General features: G+C 40.9%; 1 protein-coding gene across 2 annotated transcripts in view; it reads right to left on the minus strand.

Annotated features, from left to right (window-relative positions):
- The window catches only part of lnpk (lunapark, ER junction formation factor), a 106,855-nt gene that overhangs the window by 59,903 nt on the left and 29,612 nt on the right, over positions 1-17,340 (minus strand). For both annotated transcript variants that reach the window (XM_041201456.1, XM_041201457.1), the window contains exons 4-6: positions 11,247-11,434; positions 6,501-6,559; positions 6,318-6,358 (exon numbers count right to left, since the gene is read on the minus strand). In XM_041201456.1, the coding sequence (XP_041057390.1) occupies positions 6,318-6,358; positions 6,501-6,559; positions 11,247-11,434 (288 nt within the window). The remainder of the gene's footprint in view (positions 1-6,317; positions 6,359-6,500; positions 6,560-11,246; positions 11,435-17,340) is intronic.

The raw sequence follows: 17,340 nt of genomic DNA on the forward strand, positions 1-17,340 counted from the left end.
TTCCTTTTCTTCTTGTTTTAGCCTGTGATCTTGTTATCACACAATCTGGAAACAATCCAAGATGCTCTCTCTGCAAATCTTCTACAGGCTGCTCAGCTACCAACATCTGTGATCCAGCTATATCATTACCCAGAATCAACTGAACCCCTGCAATGGACAATTTTTCCATTACTCCAACAATCATTTCGTCCGTTTCCACTTACTCCTTAAATTTACCTTCTACGATGAACTAGGTTTAGCATCTCCATGAACCCCACTTATTATCACCTGCTCCTGCAATACTCCCTCTGAACAACAAGTGTCACTATCCCACAACATTAAGGATTGACTAACCTCTGTGTATCCTAAAATTTTAACATCTTTACTTACACCACCCTGTACACATGGAAAGACTTACCCTTCACAAACTAAATTTTTAAACATTTCTGCAGCCTGCTCCTCAGAATTCTCTCGGGTAAATTGTGAACACATTCCCACTTCTTTGCCTATCACTGATTCTTCCTGTTTTACCTGTACACAAACTGCTGGCTTTTCCTGTACCTGAACCTCAGAACCCAGAGTACTTTTACTTTTAGAACTTTTCTGCACCCCAATAACCCCAACAGATTTTCTCTGCAATTTCCAGAACACTGACTCCATGTGTCCAACTTTATTACAATAAAAACACCTCAATTTTCAAATGTCACTTCTACCCTCAGCACCTTCCTTTTTATTCTGAGGAAAAAAAGGTCCTGTGAATTTCCACCTACTCCTTCTCTTCCCTGGCTACCCACCTTCCTTTCACCTTCCCACTTTCTATCCTCCTTCAGTTTAAAAAGGTGACTAAAAAAAGCTTTAGCTCTATGAACTAACTCATAATCAATTATCTCTGCTGCTCGTCTTACTGTTTCAACCCTCTTCTTCCACTAGTTCTCATTACCAAAGGAATTGAACCTTTAAATTCTTCCAAAAGAATTACCTCTCTAAGAGCTGCATACGTCATCTTTATCTTTAATGCCCGTATCCACCGGTTAAAATTACTTCGTTTTACTCTCAACTCAATACAAGTTTGCCCAGGCTGTTTTCTTATGTTTATAAATTTCTGCCTGTATGCCTCAGGAACCAATTCATATGCACTCAAAACAGCCTTTTTTACCACATCATAGTTCACCGCCATTTCTTCTGACAGTGAAGAATAAACCTCATGCACTCTACCCACCAACCTGGATTGTAACAACAGTGTCCCATTTTCCAGTGTTAATTTCATCTGTTTAGCTATCTTCTCAAATGAAATAAAGAATGCTTCAACATCCCTTTCCTCAAGCTTTGGAAGAGTTTGTACAAATTTAAACATCTCCCCACTGGGTTCTGATCTGGAAATAAGTCCTTCCTCACCTCCTGGTGTCTCTTTTTTATCTGCTAGCAGTTTAAGCTGGAATTCTCTGTCCCTCTCTTTTTCCCATTCCTGCCTTTCTAACCTAGCCATTTCTAACTCCCTTTGAAATGCCCTTTCTCTTTTCTTTTCCTGCTGCCTTTAGTTTCAATTGTTTTCATTTGCAACTGAATTTGAGCCCACTGCAATGAGCCACCCCTTGGAGAATATGGTCCCTCGGGTATTCCTTCCAATTTCAAAAGCTGTACTATACCTTTAATTATTTCTAATGTCCTTACCCCTGCAGGTAACCTTAACTGTAATTCCATTAACTTAGCTTTATTTATCTTTTGTAAATCAAACAAAGTTATAACATCAACAACCAGACAAGTCTTAGCAACTGCCAAAGCCATATTTCAGTCTCACCACTTAAAAAAACTCACACAAACTCCAGAATTAAGAGTGTTTCTTGTACTGGCAACCTTAGGATTCACCAACTCCAAACCAATCCAGGAATTCCAAAAATATCCCACAAAGAGCCCCCAATTCTGTTATGGCACAGCGGTTGCTAAATGCCAAATTGTTCAAATCCCAGGGAAACTTGAAACAACTGCCACAACTATTTACAATTTGTATTTACTTTGAGATGCGTGCTTTGTATTCAGTAGTAATAAGACCAGAGTCTTATAGGTTTTAAATGATTTCAAGCATAGGTTTACAAATTACTACCATGATAACTCCTAGCTCCCCTAGTTAATCTAACTCCCAGTTACACCTCCATTAAGGCAACAGTAAAACACACAAATTTTAAAAGACCCAGGCAAAGTAACATAATAACTTGAACAGTCAAATTCAAAGTGAGCTTTCTTCACTTCAGTTTGTGCAGACTGCAACTTGAGGCTTAGAGGCTGGGGGTTTTTCCACACTTGTTAGATCTTAGAATTCCTTCCTCTTACACATAGCCTCATCTCCTATATACAAGTTTCTCCCTTTTTAACATAAATTCCATTGTCCCAGTATGTCTTTTCAACTCTACTTTTCTAATAAAAATCTTTCAGAGCACCAATTTTATCAGTAAGCCTTGGGAAAAATAAACACATTGTTTGGCTTCTTCTGGCTAAGTGTAACATTTCCCCAACTCCTTTGAAATTCAAATTACTCTGGTTTATCTATAAATGCAAATGTCACTTTACACCTCACATTCTAAAACTTCAGCCATGTTTACCTAATTATCATTTCAAACCTAGCTTCTCTTCTTGATACATCAAAATCTTCAGTCCAGCTGTCTTTAATTCAATTAAGTTCCACACAAACAGGCACACACTACTCCTACCTTACAATAAAGTCTAATAAATTATGAAAATTATTATATTTTCCTGACACCAACCTGTTCAACCTTCTCTCACAGATAACCCCTTCATCTCAGGAATCAGTCGAGTCAACCTTCCCTGACCTGCTTCTATTGCAAGTACCACCAAGCTCAGCCTGGATCCACCCAAGTCTTTAACCTACTAGAACCGTATAACTTTAAACAATATCACTTAATCTATGCTCTGAATTTATAATTTATTTTTGTCGGCGTGAACCTGAGCCTATGTGCGTGTGAAATTTTTTTATTATTTTACTAAGGCCTGGTTAAGTACAATAAAAACGATTCTCTTTCTTTTAAAGAAATTTAAGGAAACCTGTCTGCATGTGTCTTTTAGTCAAATGCTCACCAAATTGGCAAGCATATCCTTCTTGAAAAAACACTGTTGCGGTAAAACAAAGGGCAGGAAAAGAGGGGAGACATTCAACCTCTCCTCACCTGATCGCAACCAAGTGCATCTTTCCTTAAACAAGGAGACCAAAACTGCACACTACTCCAGGTGTGGTTTTGTCGTAGCCCTGTACAATTTTAGCAACACTTCCACTCCAATCCCCTTGCAATAGATGCCAACATACCATTTGACTTCTTAACCTCTTACCGCATCTGCATACTAACTTTTTGTTCCTTTTACAAGTACCTCAGGTGCCTCTGAGCATCAACATTTACAAGTTTCATGCCTTTTAAAAAAGATTCAACTGTCTATTCTTACTACCAAAGAGAAGAGCATCACACTTCTCCACATTATACTCCATCTGCCACCTTGTTTCGCACTCACTTAACCACTCTATAACTCTTTGCACCCTCTGTGTCCTCCTTGCAGCTTACAATCCCACCTACCTTTATATCACAAGCAAACTTAGATACATTACACTCAGTTTCTTCGTCTAAGTAACTAATAGATTGTAAAGAGCTGAGGTCCCAGCACTCATTTTTGCGGCACTCCATTAGTTAAAGCCTGCCAATTTGAAAATGTCCTGTTTATTCCTACTCTCCGCTTCCTGCTCGTTAACCAATCCCCTTGTGCATTAAACTTTTGGGTGGCACCACACTGAATGCCTTTTGCAAATTCAGTATACTACATCCACTGGTTCTCCTTTAGCTATCCTACTAGTTACATCCTCAAAAAACGCTTAATAAATTTGTCAAACATGATTTCACTTTTGTAAAACCATGATGACTTTGCCTGATCAAACTATGATTTTCTTAATGCGTCAAAGCTTCCTTAATAAGAGATTCCAGCAATTTCTTGGTGACTACTGTCAGGCTAGCCTGCCTCTAGCTCCCCACTTTCTCTCGCCCTCCTTTCTAGCAAAGTTACAAAGCTGACTTTCAATCTGTTTGGGAAATCATAACCTGCACATCCACTATCATTGCAGCTTCCTCTTTTAGAACCCTAGGATGTAGGTCATCAGGCACTGGGGATGTCAGATTTCAATCCTTTTAATTTCTCCAATAATTTTTCTCTGCTGATATTAATTACTTAAAGTTCCTCATTCCTATTAGCCCCTTATTTACCCTCTATTTCTGGTATGCAATTTGTATCTTCTACTTTGAAGACAAGACAGTAAGTCAATCTGGCTGGATCCAAACTAGATCCCAGCAATATGAAATGTTCTCCCTTAATGTTCAGGCTACACTTTTCTGCTTTATCTTTCAAACTGAACAAGGAATGACTACTTTCTTTTTTCCAAAATGTAACGTACACATTGTGCTAATTAAGCCATGGGTTGTTAGAATTAGAGATTGGAACAATGTGCATTTGGGGAGACCCAGTGCCAGCAATCAATTAATTCCAGAGCAAATATAGCATGATTAGATACAGAGCATCTCTCTCCATTAATCCAACAATGTTACTTGGCCCAACTTTAAAATGCAACCCTATTCTAAGTGTGACATTTTGCATTCCATACACCAGCCATTTTGTGAGCTGACAACCTGCACTGTCAATTTGGATTGAGTGCACCAGAATTAAAATCATATGAAGCCTTGATAGCCAGCAGAAAATACTTCAATCCCATAAGTGAGTGCTTACCTTGAACCCAGGTTTCAATAGTAAAAGGTCAGTTCATGCATCATTCATCCTTAGGATTGACTATCCTTAAAGAATATGGTAAACCTTTAGATAAGTTGCTACATCTAGTCAAAATTTTCAAAGCCAAACTCAAGCTGTGTGCTATGTCAGCTAAGTATCTATAATCTTGGCAAAGCTGTAAAAGCTAATAATGTATGTTGCATTAGATACTGAAGTAATATGCATGGCTTAATTGGGTATAGAAGCTGCTCTCTAAAAGCCATTATTAAGTACTTAACTGAATCGATCCTACAAAGCCATCTCACTAACCTCGAATGCTTTTAAGATGGAGATAAGGAGATTTTTTTTTCACTCAGAGGCTGGTTAGTCTGTGGAATTCTCTTCCCCTGAAAGCAGTGTAGACTGGGTCGTTGAATCTATCCAAGGCTGAGTTGGATAGATTTTTGATAGACAAGAGAGTCAAAGGTTACAGGGGACAGACAGGAGAGTGCAGTTGAGACCACAATCAGATCAGATATGATTTTATTGATTGACAGAGCAGGTTTGAAGGACCGAATTGCCTAGTCCTGCTCCTAAGTCCTATGTTGTGTTTAGCACAAATTTCACAGTTTACAGTATAAATATAAATGACTGCACATTGAATAGCCAAGGAAGTGGTTAATTCAACTCTTAACATGCTCAGTTTGATAATCCTTTCCTCCACTTAAGTAAACTAAAATTTCAGAGCTGTATGACAAATAGAATCATACATACCTGAGATATAAATGACTAACATTCAGCCAAAATAAATTACCTTCAATTATTCAGTTAAATAACTAATTTTCATTTTCTCTGCTTAACAGGTGTATACTATCGATTCTGAACCCCAAAATTCTAATTGAGTTATTACCCGATTAAAAAGTAAGCTCTATTGAGACAATCGAGTGCAAGCAGGTTTCATGTTCAAAAAAAAGTTATAAACTAAGATTTAATTGCACTTTGCTTTTGTGTAGTCCTCTTTTTCTTAAACTGCAGCAGACTTCAGTTTTTGGAGCATCTTTTCTGTCAATCTGCTTTTTCACTTGTCTTGTTTTACTCAAATTGATTTATTGTTTCTTTGTGGACAGTCATGGTTGAAGATACCCTCTAGATAACCTAATGTACAACAGCATGTCAATTACCAGCCTTTTAGCATGGCTGCTCCTGTTCAAGTCTGGGCAAGCATTTTTCAACCAGACATTGCAGTGTGCAATGGTTCAAACAGTAAAGTTCTCTGCTACACCAAGACTTGAATTGAGAGTTCGATTAGAAATAAAATAATGGAAAGTCTATTATTGCATGCTTAGCAATATGGACAAACACAATTAACATATTTAATTTAAAATGTATTTATCTTACACACCAGGACATCATGCTTAGGTTATAGTTAGCAGGGTAATACAGGAAAATATATTAAAACTAGTGGACAAATGCCACCTGGATGCTTACTATACTTAACCACTACTAAATTAGTAACTAGGACACTAGATGCCTCTAGTGAAATAGTTTTGAGAACCCAGAATAGAAAATTTGAAAATGTTACTCACAATTTTCTTTTTTTGTACTTTTAAATCTTCTAGAGCTTCAGCTGCAATAAAGTATTAAGAATTAGCAGTCTTGTGGCTTTCAAAAATAACAAATGGCAAACGTATTGTGAAAAATATAAGACAATATAAGATGTATGAAAAATGAACTTCACATATTTTAGGAAGAGATATTTAAAAACTCACTGTTCCTTTCAGTTCTTTTGCAAAAGAGCCAAATCAATATTTTTCGTATTAACCATACCCTGAAAAACACAAGCAGCATGAGCAGCACATAAACACGACAGGGATTGAAAAAATATCAGACAAAAGTAAATTTAAGCCAAAGTAACATCATTATACAGAACAACAGTTTGCCTATTAACTTCAGCGGGCAAAGTCTTATGAAGGAACATCAGCAAGAAAAAGGTTGGCTACCTAACATCTCCAAAATCCTTGGATAATGGGGCAGTATAGCTCAGGTTGTGAAAGGTTCCTCCAATATCTTAAACATTGATTCCATAAATAACAATACTATCAAAAGACATGTTTAAATTGTTTGGCAAAGGTGGAGTGCCATATCTAGAACCTCTTTGGTTCCCCTTTTCACCAAAGGATAAAAAACAAAAACTAAAACAAAAGCCAGAGTGCAAAAAGTCAGAAACAAAAACAGAAAATGCTGGAAAAACTCAGGAAATCTAACAGCAACTGCGGAGAGAAAAACAGAGTTAACGTCTCGAGTCCATATGACTCTTCTTCAGGGCAAAAAGTCAGTGTATGCTGAATGTACAAACTGTCTTAGTAAAAACCAAAGTGGATGGTTTCTTATACTGAATGAAAGAGGCACCTTTCTATATTGAAGGTGTGCAATGTGTTGGGCATACTCGAATCCATAGGTCAAAAACTTTAAACTGGAATGATATGTGTGGCAAATTAGTATTTCTACCTTGGTCAACATAGGTACAAGAAACTGCATGTACAAGAACGAATGTAATTATGCACAGTTCAAGTAACATATTGTTAATGTGACAGTTTATTTGCATAAGCTGAAGTTCTAATAAGCCCATAGTTGCAGATCAATGTTGATAAATATAAATTCATATACTGAATAGAAAACGCAATACATAAAGCCAATGGGTAACTCCACCTGATAGCTTTTAAGCCTGTGGAAACTTGTGCATATAATCACTTCAGGCACAAGTAGAGAGGACAAGAATGACAAAAGGCATCTTGCAGTTTGACAAAAATAGCAGCTTTCATTGGGGAGAATACTGGTTCGCATTTTATATACCAATACCGCCTGGTTGCTAAACTGCCTATTTTTGTATATTGTATACCAACACTGCATGACTGTTAAACAGATGTGGGACATTATGGTAAGTAACTTAAATTGAAATGAACGTAGTTTCTTTTCTGTATTTAAAGCTGAAGACTTGAGATGCCTTACATGTAACAAACAGAAGATAAATCTGAATATGGATTAAGAATAAAGGCTTTCTTTGATCCAGTGCCTATAACAACGTTTTCCCCAAAGATTGCAAAGTGCAAACTCAAGCTCTGCTGCAAGTTACACATCAGTATCATATGCCACTGCCTTAAAAAAGGTCCACGTCACCAGTTGGTCCCTGCATATATTTTAATCTTAGGGAAAGGCTCTGCATCATCATATGTCAAAACATCTTTGTTAAATTGAATGTCAAGACAACTAAGTCTGATGGACAATTCTGCCTTCAAAGGCCTAAATATACTTAAAGAAAGATGTTTTTGTATAGCTACAGAGAGACAAGCCCCAGGGGTGAGCTAGCATGGAGCACTGGTTCAGTCCTACTTGGAATGTTGTGCACAATTCTGGCCATGATACTTAAGTGAGGACATCCTAGCTTTGCAGATACAAAATGAAGACAACTAATCAGATATCAGACACTATGAGCAAGATTTTTCGCTGGGCATGCGGACACAAGCCTGACACACCCGAACCTGAAATAAAGCGTGTTGACGTCGGCCGAGTATGCCGACGGCAATGTGTACTCTCTCACTAGTTAGGTCAGCGGGCATACACTGGGGCCGGCAGCGCGCCCGCCAACAATTAAAAGACCTAATAAGGCCATTAAGTTAGCAACTGTCTTGAATTTTTCATTGCCCATTCAACCTAACGGTTAACGGGCAGGCAAAAAGGCCAAAATAGCCTTTGCAATTTTTAGGAAATCTCATTCACAGGCAGGATGAGGTTTCCTAAAGCAAATAAAATAAAAATTTAACATTTGAATTAAAAACATGTCCCTGCTCATATGACAGACTCACATGAGGGATCATGTTTTATGACATTTTTATTTTGTGCATTAGTTTTTTTAAACAGCGCTTCATCTCCCTGAGGCAGCTCCATGCCTCAGGGAGATTGAAGTGCTATTTCACGCGCATGCACTAAGTTCATGCTAGGCCTGCTCACACTCCCCCCAACCACACAGGCAGCGCTGAGTGTAAAATCATGGTGCAGTGCCGATCACGGGGGGCTGCAGTCAGCTTCCCGACCGCACCCCCTACCCCCGCCGAGCACCCCCACCAAAGGCAAAATTCTGCCCTATATGTATTTGAGCTTTAGAAGACACCAAATTGAGAATTATTTACAATGGAGAAAAGGCAGCTCAGAATTCACCTTGAAGTATTCAAGAATCTTTGAGTATAGAAAAGCTAAACCCCATTAAATTGTGTTCATGTTATTCGTTCTGGGCATACGTCACTAGCAAGGTCACCTATTACTGCCCATCACAAGTTACCCTTTAGAAGTTGGCGGTTAGCCTTTTTCTTGAACTGCTGCAGTACACATGGTGAAGGTACCCACAATGCTGTAAAAGTAGAGTGTTCCAGAACTTTGAATCAACGACCACGAAGAGTTATGAGAAAAAGTACTTGGAGATGTGGTGTTACCATGCACCTGCTGCCCTTGTCCTTCTAGGTAGTGGAATTAGTGGGTTTGGAAGGTGCTATTAAAGAAGCCTTGGCAAGTTTGTTTTTTAAATTCATTCACGGGATGTGGACGTCGCTGGCTAGGCCAGCATTGCTGCACATCCCTAATTGTCCTTGAGAAGATGGTGGTGAGCTGCCTTCTTGAAGCACTGCAGTCCATGTCATTTAAGTACACCCACAGTGTTGTTAAGGAAAGAGTTCCAGGATTTTGACCTAGCACCAGTAAAAGGAACAGTGATATATTTCCAAGTCAAGATGGTGAGGGGCTTGGCAGGGAACTTCTAGGTGGTGGTGTTCCCATGTATCTGCTGCCCTTGTCCTTCTAGATGGTAGCGGTCGTGGGTTGGAAGGTGCTGTCTAAGGAGCCTTGGTGTGTTCCTGCAGTGCAACTTGTAGATGGTACACACTGCTGCCACTGCGCGTCAGCGGTGGAGGGAGTGAGTGTTTGTGGACGTGGTGCCAATCAAGCAAGCTTGTATGTCCTGAATGGTGTCAAGCTTCTTGAGTGTTGTTGGAGGTGCATTCATCCAGGCAAGTGGAGAGTATTCCATCACATTCCTGACTTGTGCCTTGTAGATAGTGGGCAGGCTTTGGGGAGTCAGGAGTTGAGTCACTTGTCACAAGCCTGCTTAAGCTTATGATTAATGATCATCCCCAGGATACTGATAATGGGAGATTTGGTGACGGTAATGTCATGAATATCAAAGGAAGCTGATCAAGCTCTGAAGGGAAGTCATATGGACTCGAAACATTAACTCTATTTCTCTCTACAAATCCTACCAGACCTGCTGAGTTTTCCAGCATTTTCTGTTTTTATTTCCAAGCTCTCTCTTGATGGACACAGTTAACAGTCAGCATTTGTGTGGCACAAATGTTACTTACCACTGATCAGTTGAACCAGCTGCTATTTTTTTTTTTTTACAGATTTAACCCTGTTTTAATTACTGCTAAACACATTTTGGTATACTAACCATACAAAAAAGAAAATATACCTTAGTTATAAGATCATGTTATCTGAGGAATAGCAAATGGTGTTGATCACCATACAATCATCAGCAAACAGCACAATTTCTGACCTTATGTTAGGGGAAAGATCACTAATGAAGCAGCTGAAGATAGTTGGGGCTAGGACATCACCCTGAGGAATTCCTTCAGCAATATCCCAGGACTGTAATGACTGGCGTCCAACAACTACCTTCCTTTGTGCTATTTATAACTCAAGCGACTAGGGAATTTTCACTGATTCTCATCAATTTCAGTTTTTATGAGAGTTATTTGGTAGCATACTCCATCAAATGCTGTCTTGATGTCAAGGGTAGTCACTCTCACTTCACTTCAGGAATTCAGCTCTTTTGTCCATAGTTGAACAAAAGCTGTTGTGAGGTCTGGACCCAAGTGATCCTGGCAGAATCCAAACTGGTCTGACACAAGCATAACCTCAAGTTCAGAAGGAAGACAGATAGTTCAGATTTAACTATATCATATGTTGGCAAATATGGCGAATAAGTAACCAAGTAACAGTGGAAATGAAAAGTATCAAACTCAATAGGGAAATGAAGAGTTTTTTGTAAACAGTACCACGAAGACGTACAGTAAAATTGTTAAAGGTTGGGTCTGCCCAAATGGAAAGGTCTTATACATTCCTATGCAATCAACTTAAATCAATGCCTCTTCTAGGCAACACTAGCATTTCAAAGGGGCTATAGATAGTTGTTGATGATTCAGATGGTAATATTTTAATTCACTTAAATATGCTATGCAGTTCACACAATCTGGAAAAAAGAATCTTAAAGAATTTTAACTATCATTTAATTCACAAAGTGAGCTCTTTGATTATTAGGTATTCACTTATGTGGGCTACAGTATTAGTACGGTTTACAAGATTTATGGTTACCAAAGAAGTATAAGTTGCATCAATAAAAACAAAGCTGGACTATAAAGATGTCTTTTTTCAAAGTGATCCAAAAGGACAATAATAAAATTACTTACAGTAAAGGAAATAAAAACCCTGGAAGTGCCAAGGTTAGTCGTGCAGTCCATTCTTCCGGAAAGCACCACAAGTACACAAATATAAACGTTATGATATAAAGTGTGGATGAATAGAGAACCAGTCTTCCAACCCAGATCTTCTGCAGTCTCTGATTCTTTTCCTTGAATTCTTCCAATGCATTTATTTCCTATAAATAAAAGCAATCCAATTGAATTCAGTCTGTTTTATTCGCCATAATTTAAAGTATCTAAGGGTTAGTTTTAGACAACTGGATCAAACTATTAAAATATGTGAGGCAGACATCAATGCTTGTGTTGAAATGTTCCACTACACTCAAGCAGCACCACCACTCCCATCCTATACTCCCAAAATTTTCTATTTTATTTGAAAAATAACAGTGAAGTGTTACCATTTTGCAATGCTAACTTAAAATATTATATGTCACAACTGCTGCCAATAGTCCTGCTTCCCAAAAATAAACTTACAGGTTTGATCTGATTAGAATCTACTAGATAACAAAGGAAATGTGAATAACACAAATTTTTAATGCATCCTGTTATGAAGTAAAACACAATCATAAATGAGCATCTCTGCTTCTAAACTAAGTTATTCAGCTCTAAAGGAAAGTTGCTGAAAAACTATTTTCTGTTATAAGGCCTTCCAAATTCAGTGAATTACTATGTATCCCCTCCAGGAGAAAAACACTTCAAAGGCATATTGTCCTACCATCTGTGAAAGGACTCATTACAAATGGGCTTAAACTTTAGAAAGGTTACAAATCCACTATTTTAACTCATCCTTCTGGATCTATCTCCATCCTGAAATACTGTTTAAATCTCTTCCACTTTCCACCTTCCATTCTGTACCAACATGCATTCTTGTTCTTTCTCTCCTTGCCTATTTGCTGTCAAACAACTTTATTCTTTTCCTTCCCATTATTAAAAGCAGATTTCTTTCAATCCATTGCAAAGTTGCCAGGAGAAAGTAATCTAACAAGCTTCAGGATTTTTCCTAGCCAAGAGGCTCTCCATTGTTATTATTTTGTTTCTATTATTGACTGCCATGCCAAGGCAGTGGCAGAGAAGCAAGATTGCAAGCAGAAAACATTTTTAAAAATCCAAAAGATATAAGCCTTTTAAAAACTAAGTACTTTTTTATATCGAGGTTAGGCCTTACATAACTTCTCTTTGGGAAAGGTGTCAAGGGCAAAGTTTACTGAATTGTCTATAAAGTTCAAGGGCTGCAGGTATGAACGTAAATAACATTTAATTTGTTTAATAATTTACCATCAGAACTGGCAGGACCCTCTCCAAAACTTCCCCTGGCCAAAGCTACCTGCTACTCTAGGGTTATCCTGAATGCAAATATAACCTACAGGTTCTTTTCTGCAGTATCAACGGTCTTCTTAAACCTTTCTCCTCTGCCTCCCCCCATACCTTCAACAAGTATAAGCAGCTCATGGATGTTTTTGCCACTATGCTTGAGACCATGCATTCAGCTGCCTTTGCAACATATCCTCCATCGAACATCCACCAGGGTTCTCTCCTGCCCGAGCCCTGAATTTGCAACTTCCTCTAATTTCTTTCCCACCTCTCCTCATGCCCTTTCCAAATTCATGTTGCCAATAAAACTCTGCTCTCTTGACCCTATTCCCACTAAACTGCTGACCATCTAACTTCCCTTCGAGTCTTGCAAGCTAGCCATTCCCTCTCCTGAGATATCCCCCACCCCATCAAATCTGCCATCCTGATCTCTCCCCTCAGAAATAAAACTTGACCCTATTGTCTGCACAAATTCCCAGGCCTTCTCAAATGCACTTTTCCTCAAAGTCCTTGAATATCCTCTCTAACCACAGTGCACTCCTCTTCCTCAACTTTCTTGGCCTCTCCAACACAATTATCGACACCATCCTCCTCCAACTTTTTTCTGTTGTCCGGTTGAGCGAGCCTGTCCTTATCTGGTTCCGCTTTTCCCCTTCACCAATCTTAACCAGAGGATCTCTTTCAATGGCTTATCTTTTTGGCTATACATTTAATTCTGGAGTCCTCAAAGATCTATTGATAGTCCATTCCTATTACTCATCTATACACTACCTCCAGCAACATCTGAAGATATGACATCAGATGCCACTTGTATGCTGACGGCATCCAGCTCAAACTTTTCACCTCTCTGGACACCCCCCCTCCCAGCCTCCCTATTGTCAAACGACTTGTCCACTTTTCAAACCAGGATTAGATACGATTTCAACAACATGAATTGACATACAGTAGCACCTTTAATGTAATAAAATGTCCCATGACACTTCACAGGAGTGTCATAAAACAAAATATGACAGATCCACCTAGGGAGATATAATGGCAGATGACTAAGAGCTTGGTCAAAGAAGTAGGTTTTAAGAAGAAGAGAAGTAGAGGTTTAGGAAGGGAATTCCAGAGCTAAAGGCCCAGCATCTGAAGACATGGCGATTAATGGTGGAGCAATAAAAATGGAGGTGCTTAAGAGGACAGAATTAGATCAGCACATGTATCTCAATTGTGGAACTGGAAGAGATTACAGAGGCAGGAAGGGGTGAGGCCAAGGAGGAATTTGAAAGTAAGGATAAGAATGTTAAATAAAAACAGGAAATGCTGGAGAAGCTCAGCAGGTCTGGCAGCATCTGTGGAGAGAGGAACAGAGTTAACATTAAGACAGTATGACTCTTCTTCAGAGCTCAAAGTAGGAATATTAACTGTGTTTCTCTCTCCACAGATGCTGCCAGGCCTGCTGGGCTTCTCCAGCATTTTCTGTTTTTAATTTCAGATTTCCAGCATTGGCAGTGTTTTGCTTTTATGTAAGAATTTTAAAATTGAGGTGTTGTTTAAGCAGGAACCAATGTAGATTAACAGGCACGGGGGTGATGGGTGAATGGGACTTGGTGTGAATTAGGATGTAGGCAGTGCTGTTTTGGTTGACCTCAAGTTTACAGAGTGTAGAATGTAGTAGGCTGACCAAGACTGCATTGGAAGCTAAAGGTTTTAGTAGTAGATGACGTGAGGCAGGGGCAGCATCAGGCAAGTTTTTTTTAATGGAGGTGAATGAAGGTACACTTACTGATGGCACAGATATCTAGCTGAAAGCTCATCTCAGGATCAAGATATGGAACCAAGGTTGCACACATTCCGGTTCAGCCAGACAGTCTCAGTGGTGAGACTGATGGGCCTCCTGCAGCCAGAGCAGGGATAGAGGACTTCATGTTGGGCCTCCACAGCGTCTAGAAGGCATCATAGGGATGCGCCACTGAATCAGGGGCTGCAATTTCCCTGGCTTTTGGGGCCATGCCTTCACAGGAACAGTCTTGGGCGCCAAGCACTGAGAAGTATGCACATGGTTGCATTTTAAATATGGCACCCCGCATGAGGTAACGAGATAACGACATGGCTGGCCAATCGGAGACCATCCGCCAGTGATCCAGTGTGTTTCCTGTGACTGCATAATTTATGAGGTGGGAAAGGTTGTGAAATGGCATGAAAATCCGCCAATGCGGCCAGCAGGTAAAATATCTTTTTTCACACCCAGTACCACACTTAATGCAAATCTGGGGCGATTCCGCCCATTGTCTTCTGTCCTATTCACAAACTCCGTTCCCCACACCCTGGCAACTACCCCACATCCATGGCTCCACTCAGCACACATGTACCTACACCATCTTAACCTTCCTAGCCCTGTCTTGGTGCTCTCCCAGCAAGCACAGTAGGAGGTGGAGGCAGCCTGCTGATTGCTACGCCCTGTCTGTGATGACCTTGATATTTGGCCTGGAATGCACCTTGCTCACATGCTGTCCATCTGTCTTGATGCAGGACAAGATCACGCAGAGGTCCCAGGCCAGGATTGGAGTGCCGGTCATCAAGGCTCTCACTCGGTTCGTGAGTTGCATGTTAGAGCTGGTCAGAGAGGGCGTCAACCATTCCTACGGCAACAGCAAGAACGGCGGCGAACACCCACGTGAGGATCCTGCAGCACATCACCCCTCTCTCAACGTTATTGGGTCCACTGGTCTGTGTTCAATGTGGTTGCCAAACACTAATAACCTTCATCTTCTCTCCTAGGCAAATTTGACATGTTGCACTCAGCCAACCTTGAGCCCAGCCCCAGCACCAAGAGCACCTCAGATGAAGACCGAGGGCAGCACCGTTGAAGGCCCGTCACAGCACTCACCCACACCCTCCACCAGCGCAGCAACACACACCTCGGTGGCACCAAGATGTAGAGTAGCTTTGGGGTCACAATCTGGTGAGCATACCACAAAATCTGTTCCACAGCAGGCAGAGGCAGGGACACCTTTGGTCACTGGCACTCTGAGGAATGCTGAGGAATCTGCTGAGTCTGAGTCAGACGATGAGCCTCTGGACTCGGTCTCAAGCAGTTGTTGGAGCTGCAAAGACAATCACCGGAACACCAGGAAGGAATGCCTTATGCGCTCCTCAGATTACAAGGAATAACTTTGGTCTGGAGGAGACTGTCTGCCTTCAGTCCGGGTGATGGCATCAACATGCTGACGCATCGAAATCAACACTGGCAGGATGGCGGCAGCTATGAGGACCTTGGTCCAGGACATCAGTTCTGCACTGCTGCGTGAACTGAACTCAATTGCTGATGCCATAGTTGGCCTCCAACAATGTCAACATGAGAGGGGTGAAGGGCAGTTCGATCTCACTCCAGCTTCCACATCTCCTCAAGGAGTCAGCCAAGGGTTGCCGGGCACCCACAGCGAGTAGGACCAGCAGCTCTACACCTCAGGGCCATCCACCCAGCTGACTCCAGAAAAATCTGGCCGATCCAAATCCCCTCTTTCTGTGACCCCACCATCTCCAGCTCCACAGGCCGAGGAGGGTGCAGCTAGGTCACTGCAGAACACAAAGCAGTCCAGAGCCCTGCAGAGGATACCCGTCAAGATCATCACAGACAGGACGTAGCAGTCAGCCTCCACCTCCACTGTGGATGTCAGGAGAGCACCAAAACATAGCGGCAGGATTAGGAAGGTTAAGGTGATGTAACTCTTTCGAGTACAAACACGTTTCCATCTGTTTTTCAGATGAAGTTACATTGTTTCATGGTTAGCCAGTGTGAGATTTGAATTCTTGATCTTGGGGTTACAAACCCAGTACCATAACCACTTGGCTATTTAGGCCAAGCTCTTTTTTACAAACCCGTTTCCATCTGTTTCAGATGAAGTTACATTGTTTCATAGTTTGCCATTGTGAGATTTGAACTCTTGATCTTGGGGTTACAAACCCAGTACCATAACCACTTGGCTATTTAGGCCATTGCACAGCCTGGGCACAGGTACTAATCACTTGTACATAACGTTCAGTATTGTAAATAAAATCCCAAAAATGTCTCCTTGCCTATGGCTCCCTCTTATAATGAGTAGTGTTCCTGTCGCTCAAATGTGAAACCTTGGTTCCTGCACAAGATAAAGGCAGGTGTCTCAGTCCAGGGCCTCTTCCCTGTGCTTTGTGCAGCCTTCAGACCAAAGTGATGGTCCAGCTTCACACTCACTGAACACATTAGCGATGCCTGCACCTCGATGGTGCTCGTCATTGTTGCCAGAACGTTGTGGGCAGGCAACACAGAGTTCCGTCATTCTCTGTGTGCTCTGAGCACCTTTGAGCTCCAGCTGGACCCCCATCTCTTCAGCATCTGTGACTGGTGACATTGGTGTTCCTGAAGAGGACAGGTGCTGAAGGGTAACATTCACAAAGGCTTTGTGAAGATTTATGGAGTGTCCTCACTGCATGTCATTATTAACTTCCTGGAAACTAGTGACTATTAGGGCCTCCACTGCCTCTCTATGTCATGAGCCTGAGCACTGAGGGCATGTGTGTTTCACAAGATTCACAGATGCAATTTGAGGATATCAGGGCTGTCCTCACTGCATCTCATCATCAGTCTCCATGAATCTTGTGGCTATGAGGGCCTCCCGAGCACACATACCTCCTCTGGCCAGTGCAATGGCCTCATCGCCGGCATCCTCGCCTTCGAAGACCTCATCAACCTCATCTCCTTTGGCATCCTCCTCATTGAAGATGTACAGCTCTTCCGTCTCCTCCTCAG

The sequence above is a fragment of the Carcharodon carcharias genome, chromosome 12 (assembly GCF_017639515.1).
Source record: "Carcharodon carcharias isolate sCarCar2 chromosome 12, sCarCar2.pri, whole genome shotgun sequence".
NCBI classification, from domain to species: Eukaryota; Metazoa; Chordata; class Chondrichthyes; order Lamniformes; family Lamnidae; genus Carcharodon; species Carcharodon carcharias.